This window comes from Gadus chalcogrammus, chromosome 19 (assembly GCF_026213295.1).
Source record: "Gadus chalcogrammus isolate NIFS_2021 chromosome 19, NIFS_Gcha_1.0, whole genome shotgun sequence".
In the NCBI taxonomy this organism is placed as follows: domain Eukaryota; kingdom Metazoa; phylum Chordata; class Actinopteri; order Gadiformes; family Gadidae; genus Gadus; species Gadus chalcogrammus.
The window spans coordinates 10,534,699-10,557,591 of record NC_079430.1 but is presented as its reverse complement, the minus strand read 5'-3'; the positions used below and the strand labels follow the sequence as shown (position 1 = coordinate 10,557,591).

Below are 22,893 nucleotides of genomic sequence, written 5' to 3'. Positions count from 1 at the left end.
GTTAACCGGAAGCTTTGATTAATGGTTACGTAAAGCACTCAAAATATGTGTGTCAAAATGTCTCCAAAATAATGTTAAGGTCCAGTTTTTGTCAGTAACGGGTGTTTTCTAACCCATTCGGCGATGACGTCACGTTGGGGAGACGTGGTGGAAGGTAGCCTCAGCCTAGTACTAGAACTATGGCGTCTAAGAGGTGGCAAGAAGCCCAAATAACATGTATGATGGCCCACAGCTGTATAATTTCGAACCTGTCAGACGTGAGAGGGCGAATGGGGAATTGCCGAGAACTGATGGCGGTCAAAGCCAATTAAATGCATGGTCAGAGGAGAATGAGTGGAGAGTTGCTATCTTTTAGCAACGCAGAGCGCTTGAGCAAGTCAATGAACAGCAGTGCATACAATAACGACACTTTTATTTATTTTTACTGTCAGTGAATAGCACCGAGTGAAAGTCAACGTTTTCTTTAAATCTAGCGACAGCAATTATGTCTTGTACCGGTAAACTTAGTCAGAAGATCTAGAAATAGAAGGCATAATGCTAGCTATGGGCTAACTTAGCCTATCGGACACCCAATCAGTGCACTTGCAAATGAGTGCCTGCAAGTATAACCGATCGTGGTGTGACATTATTTAACCATCTTATCGCAAATACGATCAGACAGATGTACATTGAACACATACACAAAGCACATCGTCCAACCCGGCGGATGCTGACAGACAGCCCACAACAAGCCAAACATCACCACGCCGGGTGAGCTCTCTCTCACTCTCGCACGCCCGTACAGTACACAATCACTCCAACTCCAAGGCTAGGCTGCTTCACTAAGACCGCAACTAACCACAAGGCCTTCATAACCATGCAGTATGCCGAAGCCGGAAGGACACAGGCAGTCGCACACACTCAATTTATGCAAAACAATCAGTTTTATCATCAACATTCAGTCACTGCAAAGATTTAAAGACTAGCCTCTTACCATAAGTTAGAATGGACCCAAAGTATGTGATTGATACAGTCTGGTTTAGCTTTCGCTTGCTATCCGTTTTCAGTACGACTTCTCAACATCACTCTTTCTTGTGTTAGGCGCACATGGCTAATTTGCATACACGCACAGGATTGGCTGGCTCCGCAAGGCAAATAATAGAACATATTTAATTATCTTTCTATCTGTCAATCCATCTATCTATCAACGCTTGTGTCTAGTTGTAATGCGATTTATTTTGTGTATGTCCAGTCAGACTTGTTGTCTCCCTTATTCTGTGTGGTCTATACTGCGTGAGCCGAGTCACCTAAATGAATTCCCGACGATTTGTGTAGTTTGGTATTAATCAAGACTTGACTAGGCTATATATCTATCTAGGCTATAAATGAACAATTATTCGCCGAAGGCGAAGTGAATAGTGGGGAATACCCACCGAGACCGAAGGTTTATTTGTTGTTATTAGCGGACATTTTGCGATGAAAACAATATCGAGTTTGAGATTTCAATCATGGGATATTGCCCAATATCCCGAGATAGCGAACCAATCAAATTGCGCCATCTTAGGAGGTTCACGTGTAGCATATACTAACTATATATAATATCTATGCATTTATCTATATATCTGTATAATCTGCTGAACACTCTCTACCCTCAAGGGTCTCAATGCGGCTTTGGTCCGTGTCTCCCCAACGTGTCGTCATGCAATGCATTCTGGGGGAAATGAGAATCAATAGCAAACCGCTAAAATAGTACCTACTTTTTCTTATTACATTCCGTTTTGTGATACCTAACAACAATAAATACAATAAATAATAATCTTTATTACCAACAAGCAAATTGCACAAATTCGTTTGAAAATAAACCCTGCAACATGGCCTTTAAGCATCGTGTTCTAATCCCGCAGTTCCCAGACCGTCCCCCCCCTGCCAGGGTGTATTGAACCAGCCATGGATGAAGAAGAGTGTGTGACGGGCGTGGCGGGCGACTCAGCCCACCCCCTCCTGCGCGCCGTGTACCTGCGGCGCCTGCGCCTCACCCGGCTGCTCCTGGAGGGCGGAGCCTACATCAACGAGAGCGACCGCCACGGCCAGACGCCGCTGATGGTGGCGTGCCGCACGCAGCACGCCGACGGCCAGAGCGCCAGCCGTGGCAAGCTCCTCAAGTACCTGCTGGAGCGGGGCGCCGACCCCAACATCCAGGACCAGGACGGCCGCTCCGCGCTGATGCACGCCTGCCGCGAGCACGCCGGCCCCGAGCTGGTGGCCCTGCTGCTGGCCGGCGGCGCAGACCTCGGCCTGGAGGACCAGAGTGGGACCTCGGCGCTGGTGTACGCCGTCACCGCCGGCGACCAGAAGGTCCTGAGGCTGCTGCTGGACGCCTACAAGGGCCAGGGCAAGGAGGTGATCATCATCACCACCGACAGCGTCCCCAACGGGAGGGCCCGCGCCCGGCAGTACCGCCAAGGCCTGGCGCCCCACCTCGCGCTGGACGTCCGGGCCTCCCAGGCGCCCGCCTCGCCCTCCGAGATCCAGATCATCACGTCCCCGCTGGGCACGGGGCTCGGGTCGGCCTCGGGCCCCCACAAGCAGGTGTTCTCCTTCAAGGAGAACCAGTGCTTCGCGCGCAGCGGCGGCGGCGGGAATCACTCCAACCCCTGCTCCCCGACGCGGCTCCGGGACCCGGGGCCGCAGCAGAGGCGGCGCTGGCCCGGCCGCCTGCAGCAGCAGCCCCTCCTGAGGTTGAACTCCGAACCCTGGCTCAAGATCCCCGCGTCGGCGGGTTCCTCGCGGGTTCCTCCGGCCGTGGCCGAACCCCCGCCCTCGTTGCCGGAGAACCGCCCGTGGGAGAGCGGCCCCCCCAGGGTGGAGGTCTTCCACGGGCACCCCAAACCCGACGCGTCGGACACCGGGAGGAAAGCCAGCAGCAGCAGCAGCAACAGCCACAACACCTACCCCCCCGCCCTGGTGAGCTACGACCGCCCCAGAGGTCCCGGCATCGCCATGGTGACGGACGGCCTGAACCAGTCCAACCAAAGGTCCGCGGCGGAGAAGAGAGGAAGCCAAGCTGGGGGAGGGGAGGAGGGCGCCGGGGAGGAAGCGCTGGTGCGGGGGGGCGACCCCAAACGAGGGCATCACACCATCTCCTTACCGGGCATCAGCTCCCCCCACTCGGCCTCGCACCCCAACCTCCACACCCCGCAGCACCCGGCCGGGGGCCCGGGCCCGGGCGGCGCCGTCTCCCCCTCCGCCTCCTTCTGCTGCGGCAAGACCCACGGCGCGGCACTCTCCGGCCTGGACAGCATCATCCACCGCCGCAAGCTGGGCGCCGACCACTACGCCTCCGACCCCCAGCTCACCCTGAAGACCGCCAGCCCGGAGGAGACCCAGGAGAGAGCCAGACCTCCCCCAGCCGCCGCCGGGTGCCGGCGGCTGGCCACCTTGCGCTCCTCCACCCTGGGGGGCTCCGGGTTCTCCGCCTCCAGGGAGTCTCTGGAGGGGCCGGGCCCGGCGGCCAGGAGGGCCGTTCCGTGGTTTGAGCGCCGGGGGTCCGGGGCCTTCCTCCTGGATCAGGGCTCGGGGCAGTACCCCCCCCGGAGCCTGCCGCCGCTGCAGCTGAGCCCCCAGTACAACCACAGCCCGGCGGGGGGCGGGGGCAGGGCGGCTCGGACCGCCGGTCACGACCCCCCCTGCGAGAAGATGTCGGGCCTCAAGACGTTTGTCCCCTGCGCTCCGCCCGGACCCCCCAAGGAGGTGAGCCGGAGGGCCTTGTTGAGGAGGCACTCCATGCAGAGCGAGCAGCTGAAAGCGGCCTGACCGACCGGGCCCCCCTGACCCCCAGAAAGGCCCTCCACTAGACTCAACACTGCTCCTGGTTTGGTGTGTACGGGCAATACTGGTCGAAAGATAAAAGCAACAAGCAACCAAAAAAACAATGCCATTTATGATTGAACTCTAAAGTGGGGTGTACTCTATCGAATTAGAACGAAACAGAGTTTGATATCGACTGGATGTTCAGCCACGAAGGCCCCAAGACGAAACGCAACTTGGTTGATGTTTTAACTTAAAGTGATGGACAACAGAAATCCATCATGTAATTACAATTATGATATTAAGGGTTATCAAGCTTTGAATTAAGCATTTTTTATGAAATCCATTGCAATTTTAAGTCTATTTCCTTCTATTCCTTTATGCTGATTTAATGGGCGGGGTCTATTTCCCTCCTGGCTTCATAGCCAAGCGGCTGACCAATCACATAGTAGGTGTGTAGTGGATACTTCCATCTGTGATATGTACTGCTTATATTACGTCCTTAGATGCTTTTTCCATCTCTTTACTTCCGAAGTATGGGCAAAGCTTGGTGTACATTGATTCTGAATGGATCTTTAACCCATACCAGCATCTTCAGAAACAAGGTCCTACTTGAGATGAATGCAACAGTATTCACATCTTAACCTTAAAGTTTTTAGATTATGTTGTCCATCAATTAAAGCATGGGAAATTATAGCAGTTTAGAAAACAAAAGCTGGGCGTACCTTGGGCTAAATAACTTGCTTCTGCTGCTTTAGTGTGTTGGTTTGCTCCAACTAGTAGAAATAACTTCCCCAACGTCAGCTTCAGCTGCTAGATTGTGCCCAAACTAGAAGTCAACAAGAATGTTGGAAAGCCACAATCCACCACAAAAAGAAAGTGTTTTGAGTGTAGTATGACTAAGCAGATGAAACAAAACACCTTAAAACATGTCCACAACAATGTCCTTTCATTATTTATTATAATTAAAAAAAGACATAACACATCATAAAAGAAGTTTAAAAACTATTAAGAGCCGAGGTTGACTTTTCTCATGTACCATAAAAACATCTCATATGACGACACGACAATGACATAAAAAATGCTTCCCAAATATTTACATGTTTTGCACTCGACCAGGACGCTGGCTGAGCACATCTTAAAAGATTATCACAAAAAATAAAAAAAATACAGTAAGTTAAGAGTAAAATCAACATGTGTATAGTGAGGACACATTCCCCGCAGCGTCCATCAGGTAAAAGTCATCCAGCTTAGCCAACAGCTTCCTGTTCGTTGGCTTTTTAAAATTGGCTCAAAACTCTGCGTGGTTGGTTGATTGCCAGCTTAGAGATCAAAAGGGACAGAGCACAGCAGAGAGAGAGGCTCCTGGCTGGGAGGAGAGCACCACAAGGGCGGGACAGGTGGAGGGAGGAGAGGGGCTCTGTTCAGGCACGGTCGTAGTCGCTCACCATCCTCTTGATGTGGTTCAGCTTCCCCTTCAGATACTTAGACCTCCGCTTCTTCATCTGGTAGTCTGCAGACTGGGGGGGGGAATAAATGAATTAGTGGAGGCTATTTCTATTTATTATTATTATTATTATTATTGAGGTATTACGCGCTTAGAAATGCACAAGCATACACACACAAAAATGGCAAAAAAGTGGTATTTGAGTTTCATTTCCAAGCTTTGAAATTCCTTATTCATTTGTAAATCTGCAGACTTTGTGGGGAAAATAATAATTATATAATATTATAATTCATTATATAGATTTACATGCCAACAAATTCACACAAAAGATAATGCAGGAAATCATTATGATTATGAAGCTATGAAATACAGTTGCTTATTCATCTTTAAAAGCAGCCAATATTTAGATGTTATTATGCTTAGAATTCACACAAGAAAATGAATCATGGATTGTTCTCCAATGTGCAGTTTGGGTGAGTTTACTGCTGTGAAATACAGTTGCTTATTCATTAGGTGATATGCAGACTGTGTGACTAAATCAAATAAAGCACGCCTAAATCTGTTCACACGAGAGAATAAACACAATTACGAAAAAGGTGCTATTGGTACGAGTCTTGAATCTGCAGTTTAATCTGATGTCTATTGAATACAGTGGCCATTGTGTACCTTCTTATAGTCCTTCAGCTTGTTGTACTCATCCAGTGCATCCTGTGAAGACAACGTGTGACACAGTATTAGAGAATCCCCCAACCAAGACATGTTACACAAGTAGAGATTTACAAACGGCTTAAGGATGATCTAGTGCGCCCAACTACGGCGGAAATGTGATGTGTAAAGCGACCGCAGGTTCGATTCCAACATGCTGTCCGATGCTACATGTCAATTACCCGTCTATCTCAACCTACATCCTGTCTGTATTCAAACACGTATAAAAAGATGTCCTCCCTCAACACAAACCAATCACATGCATGCAAAACTTCGCCTCTCCCTCGATCCACGATCCCAACCAGGATGGGGGGGGGGGGGGAAAGAGGGGGAAAAAAAATCGATTACTCACCAGAAACTGGGGGCTGCCAGGCTGCAGGTCGTCCAGCTCCTTGTCCACGTCCGACAGCTTCCTGTTGACGCTGTCCAACTCGGCCTGGAGGTCCTTGTATTCCAGGTGGTCGCGGTCAAACTCCTGCTTGTACGCAATGCGAGTGTCGTTGTTGGTGATGCGGGGGAACTCGCTGTAGGGGGAAAAGTAAAAAATATATATATACAACATTAAAAGTGAGTAAGAAAAAAGTTTTTAAAAAGATATTATAAAAATTAAGGTTAAACAAAGTGGGGATTAATAACAATAATAATAGCAACAATACATCTCAATATTGATTATAATAATAAATCATCTTTTAACAATAGCAATAATAATATTGGATCCGTAACCAGAAACGCTGGCATTATGGAGCAGGGATGGCTTAGGCATCTGGCTCAAGGTTACAGCCATTGGGGCAGGGGATCGAACCCTGTACCTTCTTGGGCCGAGGTTCCCCCTTCCCCACTGCACTTCTCCGTTACCTGTCATAGTCGTCGTCGTCCAGCTCGTCTCCCGAGGAGTTGTAGTCCGTCTCGTACGTCTGTCCGTCGGGCTGGCGTGCCCGGCGAGGGCGCCTCTTCTTGGGCTTGGCGGTGGAGCTGGCCGGCTCGGAGATCCTGCTGTACGGAGCCGCGCTGTTGCTGGAAAGAAAGTCCTCGTCCAACCGGGGCCTGGACGCAGGGGAGAGAGTTTCAGTTTCATTTTTCAGTTTGGTCAACAACAGCACAGATGATTAGAAGGCGTTCCATTTCTGCCGAGGATAACATCATTTGTTTGTTTTGTGAATTGCTGGGTCACTGTGACCACTGTTGTAAAACAAATCAACGCCCCCTTGTGGATACTAAACATTGACCCTACTCTACTTAATATGAAGCATTAAAATAAAACGATTTAGGTATTTGACCCTACTCTACTTACTATGTACCCTTTATATTAACTATTTAGTTACTCTACAAACTATGGAGCATTAATATTAACTTTATAGTTATTTGACTACTCTAATTACCACTTATTTAAATTACTTGGTTATTTCAGCAGACTATTTTAGATGCAGTGAACTTGGATGAAGGTTGAAGGAGCAGGTTAGGGCTTAGAAATCTTCCTCAAGGATGACTACTTCGAGGGGAATCAAACCTTAGCCAGTACCATTATCCTGCCACTTTTTTTATTGTGGAAAGAAGATGTGACTGCTAGTATTATTGATGCTGATGTAATATTACATTACCTTCATCGTTATTGGAATAATACACAAACTATAATTTCCCTTATTTCTTTTTAGAAACCAGGAGAATTAGAAGTTATACTGGTTCTATAGTGATGATGTCAGCAATGTGGGTATGAGAGCTAAAGCACAATATGCACACATGAAGAATACAATGGAACTACAGATTCAGCATTTACTCTGTTTTTTCTATGCGGGTGGCAGTACATTTTTATTAGAAGCACGTACGAACCAGCATGAACCAGTACTATGGTAATGAGTTTCATCTTGTAAAATAGACGACCCTTCAAATGATTTCACTACAAAATATTACTCATGGCATGATCAGTGGCGAAGCTAGACCTTTTTTGGGTGGGCTCAAGCCCACCCAAAACTTAAATTAGCCCACCCTATCGTTTCGTCCTCAAATCTAATAATCTACCTTTTTTTTTTTTACGCAAGCAATGAAAGGATGGATGCTGTACACTAATGAACAGGCTCAAATGGGCTAGTGAAATCGAGCCAACCTTCCTGCAGGAATCTCTAACCTCCGATTGGTGGGTGGGCGTCTCCAGTTTGACAAAACCAAAAATGCAGCACGAGCGCAACCAACATAGTTTCTGCTGTTTTGTCTGTCAAAGAGGCTAGCTAGTCTTTATCAGAAAATGTTATAACATGACCGGGCATTAATAATAAATCATTTTAAAACCTTGACATAATCTGTCAGATGTCTATTAAATGACAGTTGACCACGAGGTGATTCTATCTATGCCTCTTCTTGAATTGCTTCATGTTTTAGTCGGCAGAGCCTTGTAATGCTGCGTAGCATGATAAGCATGATAAGGTGCAAGGAGTAGAAAAGTTGGCATGGGTGTTAATTTTCAGTTGAAAAAAAACGCTGGCATTATTTTATCAGCTATGGCGGTATTCATTGCCATAACGACGTGAGCTAATCAACAAGTACAACATGTTCTAATACTATGAGACTCGGGAAAATGCCCTCAGCTGATTAAAGGTGTCAGGGGGGGGCGTGAGTGGCAGAGGGGACTTAGTGTCTTATTTATTTATTTAACTTAATAAGTTGCGTATTTTATTTTATTTTCAATAAACATAATACCAATGGCCAGAAGTATTACAAGAATTTAGATCTTACAAAGTCATGACAGAGGGACTTGGTGTCTTTATTCATGCTTGAAAGATGAACATATATTTTCTTTTGAAAGGGAATAAGCTGGTGAAGCTGATAAGTGACCAATGTTTACCGTTTAAAAATATTTTTAATTAAATGCAAACCCCAGTGAATCATTTGCTCTTGTTTCTCTGTTTTGAGCAGTCTTGTTTTAATATTAGAAGTTGAGTTAATAAACTGAACTTGGAAATTGTTTTAAGTTGTTGCAGATGTTATCTCTGCTAATTGTATTACTATTACTAAAATATGTTGTACTAGTTGAATACCTCACGTTGTTATGGCAATGAAAACGCACTCAGCTGATGAAATAATGCAAGCGGTTGTTTTTCAACTGAAAATTAGCACCCTATTATTTATACGTTTTATAAAGAATGTATGGGTCCCTGAAAGTGAGACAACATAGTGCTCTAGTGCTCCCGAAATAGTGGTCTGTTTCTCATAGTATTCGGCTAGTACATGATGTACTTGTGGATTTTTTTGCATCACAAGTTTTATAAAAATGTATGTTGATACAATTTATAAAATTGTATGGGTCCATGAAAGTGAGGCGACATAATTTAGTGCTCCTGAAATAGTGGTATATTTCTCATATTAATAATCTAGTACATGTGGTACCAATTTGTTTCAGTAACATATTCAGGAAAATATGGTCATTTTTGAGTGAAATTTACGCAAAGGAAATTTAATCCACCTCAAATTTGTTATTACAGTTCACATTCATTGCTTTTTCCTTCATCCAAACAATCTTTTTTCCTTTCATCACTTTAGTGGTTCAGAACTGCATTATCAATAGCTGACCCTGCCAGCTATTGGCTTAGACATACAACAGCATAGTAACTAAGAAAATAAAGGTTGTGGAAAAAAAATATCTTGGACAGGAACTTTTAAATACTTCATATACCCCTGTGGCTTACTGGAGTCGAGCCCCCCCAAAAGTCAGAACCTAGAATCGCCCCTGCTCACGATAGATGTTTTTCTTCCTCGGTCAAAAAAATAATAATCCTGATCCATAAATTATATTCAACTGTGCCCCTTTCCTTTTGATATTCCCTTTATTTATAAATAAATTTCAACCTTCTTTATTTGTCTCAGTAAATGATCTGCTAGAGCAACTAACTGAGCCCAACAGACAATACAGCCTTCTGTTTCAGCTTGTTGAAACAGTGCCAACAATGTTATTGATTCCCATGCATTAGTTAACACACCTCAGAGTCCATTATCTCAGATCTCAAGTCGAACAATTTATTAAATCATAGTCCCTGTTAAATGTAGGGTTAAAACTAATAATACTGTCTTTCTGGCCTTTCTGTAGCACTGTAAAAGTATAGCTGAACCAGTTTTTAACATGTTAAAACTGTATCTGCATCTGAAAACCTGTTGGCTCCTGTTAAATTTGGCCTTCAACTGTTTCGAGAAGAGCGACTTTATCGCATTTACAGATTATTGCAACAAGAAAAACACACCCATAGCCATACTCACGCAGAGCTGTAGTCGGGGGGCTTGATGTAGTAGCTGGAGTCGTCCAGGTATTCCCTCGAGCCGGCCCGCTTCATTGGGTAATCAGACATGGGCTCCTCTTCTGGGAGAGCGGACACGTTGTTCACCTGGTAGACAGGAGGCACAAGGGGCTCAAAATGGAGGCCAAAACAAGACCAGAGCTGGCCAGTGGAATAATTATAAGTAAATAATAATAATTCCAAAGTGAATTATAATAAAATACATTACAAAAGTTAATATGACATTTAATTGTCGACCCATGGCATTTTGGGGTAGTTATAAAACTACCCCCATAGGCCCAAATGATGTTGACTGTAAACAATCAAACAAAGTAAATAGTGGGGGTAACAGGGGGGCTTCATTGATAGATAAGGTGTTCAACAATAACACCTTCACAAATCCACCTGAACTGAACTATTCTATCAGACCTTATCCACCACACTGAACCAAGTGTGACTAATAAACATCAACAATGACTAATCCACCCTCTGATATCGCCTTGAGAGACTTCGAGTTTCAGTCTAACAGGAACAACTGTAAACCGTGGAGTATGAAAGCCCAATCCATGTCAACACCACACCCAGAAACCAAGCGCTGTTCCTGGTGTCACACTCTGTTCCCCTCCCCCGTTCTGTCAAACCTACCTGCAGCAGCGACCAAACCGGTCCGACCACTCCGGGAGCGATACCCTCCGGGAGCTCTTTGACAACAACAACTTGAGATAGGCCAAGGCAGACCCAGGCAGTTCTCCCTCCTATTGCCGTTTCCACCCCAAACACGCTAGCTCCTCAAAATAACAATAGCTAGCGGCTCAAACAAACAAGTTAACTTCTCAAAACAACTCTTGGTCAAGGATCATGGTCACTCCTCAAAAACATACAAGATAGTTTCTCAACTCAACGAAAGATATCTCCTGCCCAACAGGGGCCTTCGTCCTTTCTGTACCTGCGGCTGAGAATATTTGATATATATTTATGGTGTTTCTAAAGGCACTTCGAACTTTAATAGAACAGGATAGTCTTGCGATGAGGTTGTTCAACCATGAGCTAAAAGGAATTTAATTTCGACCTCCCAATACCCTTGAGCAAAATAACTCCTACCTGTTCCTTAATGGCATAACCTAAAATGCACTTCAAAGGTTCTTTGGATAAAAGCATTTACAAAACGACGCAATAGTAAATAAGGTTAAACAGGGAAGGTCAGAAACAGGACGCAGTGATGCTCACCCAGGCCTCCACGTCCCCAGGGGGGGCCAGGTCGTCCACCACCTTAATCTTCTTCCACAGGATGTTGCTCTTCCCGTAGCCGCGGATCTTCTGGCGGGTCTTCAGAGCGAACACCAGCATGATGATCAGCGCCGCCACCACCAGGAACCCGCAGACAATGGCGATCGCCTGACGAAACCAGGGAAATAAAAACCAAAGGGTTAATGACTGCAAACACTCCGAAAAGGTGAACAAATTCAAAAAAGTAGAAACCAAAACCAGCCATGAACCCATAACAAGAAACAAACCTTAAAACGAGATAAAAACTCAAAGTATTGAGCAACCTAAATGCACACACACGCAGAGACAGAGACACAGAGAGAGACACAGAGACAGAGACAGAGACAGAGACACAGAGAGAGACCGAGAGAGACAGAGACACAGAGAGACAGAGACAGAGACACAGAGAGACAGAGACAGAGAGACAGAGACAGAGACAGAGACACAGAGAGACAGAGACAGAGACACAGAGAGAGAGAGAGAGAGAGAGAGACAGAGAGAGACAGAGACAGAGAGATTCAAAACCCACAAGACCCATCCTGGGACCACCATTCACCTCCTGGGGCTCGACCACACAGTAGTGGTAGAGGTACTGGTTGACAAAGACCCCCGTCGTGGCCGGCTGCTGGAACTGGGCGCAGAGCCCCTGGATCTGCATTGCGTACATGGAGCTGGACGACTGCGCCATGGGGTTCACCGCCACCAGGTACACGATGGTCGCGATGAGCATCAGCAACGCCAGGATGGCGCACAGGATCACCACCGCCAGGTAGAACCTCCTGGACTGACACAGGCTCTGGTGCGAGACGATGATGATGAACACCACCATCGCGAAGATGAAGGTGATGGCCGCCATGGCAATCATGAACCCTTTGCCCTTGCGGGGGTCGTTGTAGCCGCCGCCGATGCCACCGTAGCCGTAGCCACTGCCCGCGCCATAGCCGCCGCCGCCGCCACCGAAGCTGCCGCCACCGTAGCCGCCGCCATAGCTGGTGCCACCGCCGTAGCTACCGCCAGCGCCGTACCCCCCCGCGCCGTACCCCCCTCCGCCGAACCCGGACATAGCGTTCTGGCTGTCCCAGGCTAGGGTGGAGGCCACGCAGGCGAAAATGCCCAGGCACAGAACAATGACGATGACCGACATGATCTTGATGATCCCTGGGGGGGAGGTCCAGCGGTAGAAGTGTTGGAACTCATCTTCAGGGTAGTAGGAGTAGGCTGGCTGGACAGTGGGGGGCGGACTGGAGAGAACACACAAGATTACTTTGTTTTTGTGGTGCTGGTTGCTTGTGGTGTTTCTACACTGGTTGTTGTTTCAGGTGATGAGAAAAGCCTGCTAGAAGGAAGCTGGGAGAATACTTACTATGCTTTTTCTGATTCGTAGGGAGGCGGACTCCCGTTTGGCCTGGAGGACATTCCTCGTATTGTCGAGCTCCTCGCGTCTCGCTTCGTCCTGTTTGCCCATAAAGTCAAACATCAAAAATCACAAGCATTCAAATGATCAATCATTTAACTTCATATAAAAGTTGTTTTTTAAACAATGTGCCAATAGAAGCCACCGCCCAACAGGTGCATTTTTCAAGATTAACGTTGATCTATAGACAAATACGAACAGGTGTGAGTAACAATAATAGTAGTAATAGTAGGCCTATGCTTTTATAAACGGGGATTATAGCAAGAATAGGAGAAATCGCGGGTTCTGAATCCTTCGGTCTGGGATCCTTAAAACAAAACCCCCTATTGTCATCACACCTGTTTGTCTGGCTTCATGTAATCCTAGCGCGCATATTATACAATGTTGATGCAGAATAACACAACTCTGAAGTCACACGACATCAACGCATGTCAAACCCACAAGAGTTTACAAAAAAAATCGACGAGAGATCTCGTTGAGTTACTCACCGATGGACGTTATTAGATCATAGGAAAGAATCGAACTGCAGCCGTCTCGAAACAGAATGTCCCCGAGTGTTGAACTGCGATCGGGAGGGGCCACACCTTGATCAACTTGTAGGCTCTCTAACCCCGCCCACTTTCCCAGGTAGGCCGAAACCTCTCCGGTTACCGAGGACAAGCATTTATTTGTGTGTGTGTGTGTGTGTGCAAGTGTAAGTGTAAACGATTGTGTTATCTTAAACCAAAATAAAATGTACACTACAATACCAAACATACCGCCAAAGAACATGGGAAGACGCAGTTCCTGATTCTCCGGAGTCGGATAATACTTCGTAAATACCAATGCTGAGGACCACTTTCGGTTCCTAGTCTGTGTTCTTGCTAAAGAAGTTGGCCAAACGAGTTCATCGTTCTCACACCATAGGGACAAACACGCTTTGTAATCGAGATTGCGATCGCACACAAATATTTAAATAATGGCATTTGATTGTCTTTAGAAAAGATGAATAAGGAAACACATTTAGGCTACCTAGAAAAATGTTCTTTATCAATTGAAAAGAATAGTAGCCTGCATCTCTAAAATGATTATTTATTTTTTAAGAGAGTTGAACTTTAAAATACACATTTGAAACCTTTTGGGGGAAGCAGATTTTAAGTGTAAATAAGTCATGTCCAACTGTTAGTTTAATAAGACAATCCCTGTCAAAAGGTGCATAAATAAGCCTGTATTAGGAGACACAAAATGCACCTACACTCACCAAGGATACACAAGATAATGCAATTAATTCTAACTGTTCAAGAAACAAAAAAGCACTTAAATGGTTTGCAAACTGTTTTGATTTGGAAATAGATCAAAAGGTCCAAAATTCATGCCATGTCACAACAGTGGTTCAGATGGAAGGTAAAATGAAGAACAAAATAAACAGTGTATTATTAGGGCAGTCAAAAAAGCACTAGCAATAAGTGGGACTATCATTGACATCACATGAAATGGAAGAACCAAGCAAGCATGTGAGAAATACAAACCAAAATACATAGTAAACACACACACACACAAAAAATATATCAAACAATATTTCAATATTTAATCTTTCATGCTAGCGTCATCCACAAAAGCAACCAAACTGTCTAGTAAACCAGGAGAGTTTGGAATGAAACGAAATTAAGGAACGAACCGAAGGAATTGCAGCATTAAGGGTCACAGGGTCGCACAGCATTCGGTTCAGCAATGTCTCTTGGAACCCCTTTGGTTAATTTGCTTTGCAGTGTTCTCACTCTAATTGCTACAGCATAATTAAAACATTCACATTGGATTCCAGCATCATTTATGAAATGAGAGGTGTAGCTTGCTACGATAACAAAATAATAGGTCCCCATGTGGTGCATATATTGTAATCGTAGCATATTCAGACCATTTTAGGTATTAACAGTTAAAACATCATCTCAGTGCTTGCATTTTTGTCAGTCGTCCTCTGAATAGCAAATGACAAAAGCTCAGTGCCGTAGACCTCCATTGTCGTCCAAAAAGAGCCATTAGAGAGCCAATCGTTTGCCCCTGTGTGGGCTGTTGATTTGCCAGGTGTTTGGCTCATCAGGTGTACATCAGGTGTTCACCTGTGTAAATACACGCCCACAGAGTGGACTGCACCAAGTGATAGGCTGATGTGCCCATCAATCATCTAGTCGGTCACTACCACTTTTGATGTGCCTATATGGGGTCGATTTTGAATTTGCTTCTAGTGGCTAACTGACATCGCATTTGGGGTTAGAATCAGGTCCCTTTAACACAGGGCACGAAGCAACAGCCCAGATCTTTAACGTTCTGTCATGTGTCTTTGGGCTAACAATAGCAGTCCTCAGCCCTACAGCTCCAATCTGCCCCCCACTAGACAAGAAGACAACGCTTGCCAGCCAGCAATTTAAACCAAACTAAAACAACACAAAAAGTACATAACAACCTTGTCCTTTTAAAGTCCTCGTTCAGATAGGTAGGTCCACTTTCACTGTCGCCTACAGTAAAACATCACACCCTTAAAACCTGTTCAAAGGCACTTCTAGGCAGCCCGTTTCCAGGTATTTTAACAGCAACCACCAATTATACACCCAGCAACTTCTGTTCAACGCTTGGTTGATATTTTGATCACATCCTCCAATCAAAAGCATGTTATTTTTCAAACACGTTCTAGTTCACGTTCTGCGTAGTGTTTCGACTGTAGTCGTAGATAATCCAAACTAATAAACCGTGCTAGTTCACGTTCTGCGTAGTGTTTCGACTTTAGTCGTAGATCGTCCAAACTATAAACACGTTCTAGTTCACGTTTTCCGTAGTGTTTCAATTGTACTCGTACATCGTCCGTACTGAAAACCCCTTCTAGTCCACGCTCTGGGCGGTGTTTTAGTAGCCGTCGTTCCATTCCATGACCTTGTCGTACTCCTGGATCTTCAGCTTGATGTGGGCCAGTTTGTTCTTAAGGTAGTCGCACCGCTCCTTCTTCTCCAGGAACGTCGGGTCCTGGCCCCGGGAAAAAACAGAAACGAAAACAACCAGAGGTTAGGAAACCGTTTCCTTTTAGCATAAAGATGTCATGTGCTTAGGGAGAAAAGGAAGAGTGATTTCTACAACAAAGATGTTAGCAGCCCATTTCCCCATAACCCTGTAGAAGTTCTTCAAAGTACCTTCGCTTGAAATGGTTTGAATCAGGAAGTTAAGGACAAAAGAAAAGTAAATAACATACATTTTTCTTCTTCTTGTAATCCTGAAGAATTCTGTTGATGCGATCCAACTCCTGAACAAAAGATAGAATTTAAAACAGGAATTCTACTTCTTTAAGGATTGACAAACAAACAAACAAACAGAAAAAGAGCAGAAAAGAAGAAAGGAGTCGGGCTGCATCCAATCACCATCTGGCTGCTGGGTTGCTGGGGCAACGTGCGCATCATGGCGTCCATCTCGTCGAACCTCTTGAGCGCGGCCTGCACCTCGGCGTGCAGCTCCTTGTACTCTGCGTACTGGTCGTTGAACACGGCACGGTACTGGTCGCGCTCCTCGTCCGCGCGGACGGTCGGGTACTTCCTGTAAGACCCACCAATGAACACGCTTTAACCCTCACGTACCCCCGGCCGCTGACCAATCACCAGGGAGGGGGAGGACGAACCCACCAATGAACACGCTTTAACCCTCACGTACCCCCGGCCGCTGACCAATCACCAGAGAGGGGGAGGACGAACCCATCAAGCCGCTGACCAATCACCAGAGAGGGGGAGAGCGAACGATGTGGGACAGGATTGTGATGTTGTCTGGGGCCGCTTATGTGATTGGTCGAAGATTACCTTAGGTTCAGTTTACTGTGCAGAGCTGAATGCGGAGCGTACAGCTGCCACTGTTCAAACAAGCGTGTGTGTGTTTTTGTGTGTGTGTGTGTGTGTGTGTGTGTGTGTGTGTGTGTGTGTGTGTGTGTGTGTGTGTGTGTGTGTGTGTGTGTGTGTGTGTGTGTGTGTGTGTGTGTGTGTGTTAGTTTCTGTGTGTGTGTGTGTCAGGCGAACAACCTATCGCTCATACAAGCTATGATACGACACACCCAACTTTATTATTTTTATTTATAAACTAGATTGCATGTCAATACACATTGGACTTTCATTGTGATATACGAAGTACTTTGCAATGCAAATCCACCGCTCGTATAGTTGGATTTGCGTGAGGTTGTAATTCAATTGGCTTTTGCTGACCGACAGCACAGAGAAAGATACACACAAGAATACATTCTACATTAAAGGAGAGGGGCCCTATTTTACCCCACTTTGGACATAACAAGTGGGACTGTCCATTCAGCCTGCAGATTGATAGAGTCGACCCTCACACATTGTGATGTCACATGTCACATGTCACAAATGGGTACATTTGGAAATGTCTATAATGGCTAACTTACATGACACATGGTGGTGAAATATGGTCCCTTTTAGACAATTTCGGAGAGGTGGTGGTGGGGGGGGGGGGGTAAAGGGCCCCTTTTGGACAGATAAACAACATGTGTGTGTGTGCACCGGTACTCACGCAATGTAGTCGGGCATGATGACGGGCTTGGGGATGTGTCCGGACGGGATGGCCCCCTGCAGGATCTGGGGGGGCCCTTGGCGTGGCCCCACCAGGATGGGCACCACGGTGCTCTCAGAGACCTGCACCGGGGGCTTGGTCGCCGACAGGGGCACCGTCTGACGGGGGGGGGGGGGGCAGACCAACCGTATGAACCAACAACCTGCCCAACGCAGCGCACCGCGTGGACTGGGGGAAGAAGGACTCGGCGAGGGAAGTGCCCAGGTTTATATTGATGATCTGCCTATAGATTATTGACTTTTAGTCAATGGGTCGTGTGTGGAAATGTGTTTAAAGGTGACATATTATACCACCACGCGCGAGTGTGATTAAACGTTACAAGCAGTTTTGAAACCTTTTTGACATCACAAGTGGGCGTGTCCACCTGGATGTGTGCTGGACAGATTTGCTGTAGCCACTGGGTAGGCCGGTAGACTGATCTATCCGTCATACATCTAGGTGAACACGCCCACTTGTGATGTCAGAAGAGGCCGATTTTCAGAACAGCTAAACACAATCCCACCTGGTGGTATAATATGTCACCTTTAAATCAGTTGACATTGGACCTTTGTAGAGGGATGTGCCACTACATTTTGTATTAAAGTATAATGTTAAAAATAGTATTTCTTTCATGGAATTCTGTGTTGCCCTTCACTTGAAACCAAAATACAAAGAATGCTTACCAAGGCATGGGCATCAACCACCTCAGCTGCCCGCATCTATCAAGTCGACAAGCAAAATAAAAGTCTCATTGCATATAACATCATAATACTTGCTATCGTATAACTTAGGCACCGTATCCACGGATAGACCGGCGTCAGACAGACATGAGCCAGTTAGTGAACCCTTTCACCCCGAACCGCGAGTACACACATTAAGAGCATCGGTAGGGGCCCCCCCTCGGGGAAGCGGACCCCTGGCTGACGTTCTGACGAGGGCGGGGGTCTCACCTGGACGCCGTACTTCTCGCGGTACAGCCGCGCCGCCTCGTGGCGCCACAGCTTCAGACAGACCAAGGCGCCGATCAGGTAGAGCAGCATGGTGAGGAAGAGGAAGATGATGGCGGCCGTCTGGCCCGCCTCCGTCCGGCAGAAGGCCCCGTTGATGGGGTTGCTGAACACCGGGTTGGAGCAGAGGCCCCCGCGGGTGGTGTCCCGGACGTAGATGATCGCTGCGGGACAGAAGGGAATCATAAGAGCTCTTGATTCTTCATGGCGCCCTGTTTTAACCCCGGACCTGAGGGCGATCCGCCGTCACTAGACCTTTTAGGGATGATCCGTTGGTGACATCTCAAGTGGCTCCTCCACATGCACTAAGGACAGATCCACTCAGATCCACAGTCCACATGGGATCTCACGTTGGATAAAATCCACTGACTCATGGACGTTCATTTACATAGCACCCTTCAAACCCAAAGGGAAATGTAGAGTGCTTTTTACACAGGCAGGGAACACATTGTAAAAAAAATTAATAATAACATTAAGTAAACATTAATACGTAATAAAATAACAGTACAAGAAGAAGGTCACCGCACGATAGGGCTGGGCAATTAATCTCATTTCGACCGTGATTTAAATTGTTGGGTCAAACGATCTCCAAACAACGAAAATATTAATATTTTTTTAGCATAAGTATATTTCTTTTATTCAATAAATGTTATAAAAAAAAATAGCTGGATACATATTTGTGCATTATTTTTGATTTTAACAATTTATATTTGAACAGTTTGTGTATTTTTTTAAGGAGAAATTTCAAAGCTCTCAGTCACAAAGTGTTTTTCTGGAGAGAAAGGCTGCATTAATGTAAAAAACAAACAACCTGATTTCAATATTGACTTAAATAATCGGGATTATGATGTATCCCAAAAGCGGGCGGCCCTGCCTCACGGCCCACCTGCGGTCATGTAGAGGACGGCCAGCGCCAGGTTGATGGTGAACTCGGTCAGCGGCCACCAGTGGGAGTCCAGCAGGATGGTGCGGTAGTACATGGTCATCCCCAGCACCAGCATGATGACCGTCACCAGCCAGGCCAGCCCCGCCACCACCAGCACAAAGGGAGTCTTGGGCCCCGTGTAGTAGCTGCCGCCGCCGTAGCCGCCGTAGCCCCCGTACGCCCCCCCCGCTCCGCCGCCGTAGCCCCCCCCGGGCGAGGAGTAGCCGTACATGTTGAACCACTCGTTGTCCTTGTGCACGTAGGCGCACACGCACGCGAACACAGCCGCGCCCAGCAGCAGCTCCACGCAGCCCAGGATGCGCAGCAGGCCGGCCCAGGACTTCATGTAGGCGTAGCGCTGGTGGTACTCCTCCACGCGCTCGCTGTAGGTCATCCCCGTGCGCTGCGACAGGGACCCGCGCGGGTCCAGGAGCTCCCGGCGCGAGTTGTAGCTGCTGGCCCCCCCCGAGCCGCCGCCCCCGTACGGGTCGCGGTAGGACGCGGGCACGGGGGAGTGGGGCGGCGAGCAGCGCACGCCCTCGCTCGAGTTGTTGTTGTTGGAGGAGGCGGAGGAGGGCGGGGCCGAGGCGAGGGCGGAGGGCGGGGCCGAGGCGAGGGCGGAGGCCGGGGCGGACATGGGCCAGGGCTTGCTGCTGCTGCGGCCGCTGCTGCTGCCCCGGGAGAAGAAGCTCTTCCAGGAGTCCGGCACGAAGCGGTGGACGGGCTTGAGGTCGATGTCCAGGGCCGGGTCGGAGGGGTCCAGGTCGCCCTCGCCGTCGCCGGGGTCCCCTTCGGGGCCGACGGCGGGCTGGTGGGGCAGGGGCGGCGGGGGGAGGGGGTCGGCGCTGGCGGCTAGTGGCGGGGGCGTCTGGCGGTCCCTCAGGGGTCCGGGGTCGTAGTAGCGGGGCAGGGTGTCTCGGGGGACGGAGTCATACCGGTGCGGCTGGCGAGCTGGCTCAGCGCGGCGTTGGAAGGCTGCACCATGTGACATGAGGAAGATGAAGGGCCCTGAGGGAGCAGGCGCACACACACACACACACACACACACACACACACACACACACACACGCGCACACGCACACACACAGTGAGTGCAACATTGTTATGTTCAAAATGCTCTTCATGCTTGAGTAAGTGCTGAGGAAGCTTTTGAAGCAGCTGTCCTAACAAGAACTGACCATCAGGGGGGTTCAAAGGTAATGCAGGCTGAGTGACAAAACATATCGATTCATATATGGCAATAAGCAAATATGAAATATATATACACAGACACTGAGGCCCTGAACTAAGTGTATAAGTGTAGAGGCTGCTTAGTGATGCTGTGCCTTTTTGTCCTTTTAAGTTTGGTCTTTGAAGATTTGTGTTTATGTGCTTGTGTGGGTAATAATTGCCTACTACAATTGTAGTAGTCAGGCTCATTAGTAATACAGTGAGTGATTAGATCCGTTCCTACATGTTGAGCTGTGGACCATTCGGCAGGTAGGGGTTTGGGGACAGAGTTGTGTAATGACAGTGAGGCAGGGATCAGAACTAGCGTTCATGCAACATCCCTTAATTACCCTAAAAGACACCATTATGTCAGATTCAAGTTGCCAACAACACCAGAGGGATATTCATGCAAGGGTATGTAGACCTAACCAGCTAACAATATCAATACACCAGAGAAAGGACTTTTATCCAGGGTCAAACCATGCGACACCCAAACATGCAAAGTCAAAACTATATTTTTGTGCCACTTTAAATAATAGTAATAGTGTTTAGTTTGAACACTAATATCTTTGGGAAGATATTCAGTTTGAATATCTTTGGGAAGCAGCACAAAAATACATTTTGACAAAGCCCTTTCCAATAAACTTAGGTTTGGTGAGATAGAATATAAAAAAACATTCCGCTTGCATACCTCTTTCATACGTCACTCAACACGACTTACATGGGCTTGCAGATCAGATTGCAAACCTTGCATGAAAATAGTTTTTTCTGGAGTCACCTGTAACAAGAAACACCAAAAACAATGTGGGAGCGGGACGCGTTTGGTTTACTTCCTTATGAATATTCATCGTATGGGCATTTTTGGTATACGGGTATTGAATTACCATCACGACAGTGTCATTACATTTTGATGGATACGTTCAGTCGTATAATAATGGATGCATAATAACACCGCTTCTTATACTTTTATGCCTGTAGCTTCAAAGAAGCGTCGGGTAACGTTACAACCTGTAACTCGCTTAGAGAGTGTCGAGACAATAGTCTGGCTGTTAGGGCAGATGGGAGAATGGTAATTTAAAATTAGAGGGGAAATTTCAGTTAAATGTGTTTATTTAGCAAGAGAATCGTCCTCAACCCCAGCGGACAGTGGTTGTTTATTCCTCTCTGTTATTAACCTGCGCCCTGCGGCCACACGTTAGCTCCACCAAACCAAAACTTTACTCGAACATTTCCTCACTAAGTTTGCTACTTAACATTTTGTGTAAGGTGAGTTGGAGACGGGCAACAACATCTACCTTCATGTAAAAAAACCCACATGTCACTTTCAACGAGTAAAATCTAGGTATTTTTTGAAAGCAGTCGCGTAGTGCATACCTTATTTCCTTGGTTGTCCTCCCTGTCGTTCCCTCATTTCAGAGGCGAAACCGCGCACAGGTTCCCAGATGGGGCGGAGCCAAGGGACTGCCCATCCCGATGACGTCACCCAGCGACCGTAAGTAGAAACTCACATGGTGGGGTGCGAGCCGCTGTCCGGTAGTACCAACCTATGACGGTACAGACGTATGATCGAAACTTGGATTTACATGAAAACATTTCCGCAGATTACGACACCACTATTTATAGCACAGAGGGTAGAAAAGGTTCTCACGTCCTCAAACAAGCGGCAGACATGTTGTGAGTACTGGAACTATCAAATAATCCAAGTAGTGAACCTTGCCCCCTACAGTAGGCCTACTTGAAATGCATCAACGACCGATACAATGGACTGGACTCAAAACCGAACCACAAAATTTAAAACATAACAACAAGCACTGTTTATTTCAATTATTTTATTCAGATTATGAAATCATTAGTTTTGAATTGCCCCATCAAGGCAACGCCCTAAAACATGAAGATTTACAGTGTATATATGCTTGGTGTGATGTTTACCGAGCTTCATCATACAGAAAAGGCTTAAAGGATGTTGCAGAATATAAAGTTTGATATGATAACTACTGATGCCATGGCATCAAACACATTTAGTTTCTAAACGCAAAAAAACATTAAATTAAAAAATCACAGAATGACAGACTCTTGAGACAACAAAGATACAGACAACATAGAGATAAATGGTAATTTATTTACTGGAACACCATAGACACAGAGCACACACACACACACACACACACACACACACACACACACACACACACACACACACACACACACACACACACACACACACACACACACACACACACACAAGCACATTATACACAGACACACATAATGACTTCATAATGTCAATCTTTGCAAGACAAAAT

The 22,893-nt window shown here is 46.7% G+C and overlaps 2 protein-coding genes across 2 annotated transcripts; one reads left to right on the top strand and one right to left on the bottom strand.

Annotated features, from left to right (window-relative positions):
* Window positions 1-8: 8 nt before the first annotated feature.
* ankrd34ba (ankyrin repeat domain 34Ba) lies at window positions 9-3,805 on the top strand. The gene is made up of 2 exons (XM_056578995.1): window positions 9-24; window positions 1,884-3,805. The coding sequence occupies exon 2, from the start codon at window positions 1,927-1,929 to the stop codon at window positions 3,790-3,792; it is 1,866 nt and encodes a 621-aa protein (XP_056434970.1). The 5' UTR covers window positions 9-24; window positions 1,884-1,926; the 3' UTR covers window positions 3,793-3,805.
* Window positions 3,806-3,945: 140 nt separating this feature from the next.
* Window positions 3,946-22,024, bottom strand: LOC130372834 (uncharacterized). Its single transcript, XM_056578994.1, has 18 exons — window positions 21,965-22,024; window positions 21,282-21,368; window positions 19,343-20,389; window positions 18,400-18,620; window positions 18,133-18,168; window positions 17,411-17,568; window positions 16,261-16,432; window positions 16,095-16,145; window positions 15,763-15,871; window positions 14,961-14,973; window positions 12,827-12,916; window positions 12,020-12,704; window positions 11,425-11,592; window positions 10,181-10,305; window positions 6,794-6,982; window positions 6,291-6,462; window positions 5,900-5,941; window positions 3,946-5,306 (listed from the first exon to the last, which is right to left on the bottom strand). The coding sequence occupies exons 3-18, from the start codon at window positions 20,370-20,372 to the stop codon at window positions 5,211-5,213; spliced, it is 3,357 nt and encodes a 1,118-aa protein (XP_056434969.1). The 5' UTR covers window positions 20,373-20,389; window positions 21,282-21,368; window positions 21,965-22,024; the 3' UTR covers window positions 3,946-5,210.
* Window positions 22,025-22,893: the final 869 nt, after the last annotated feature.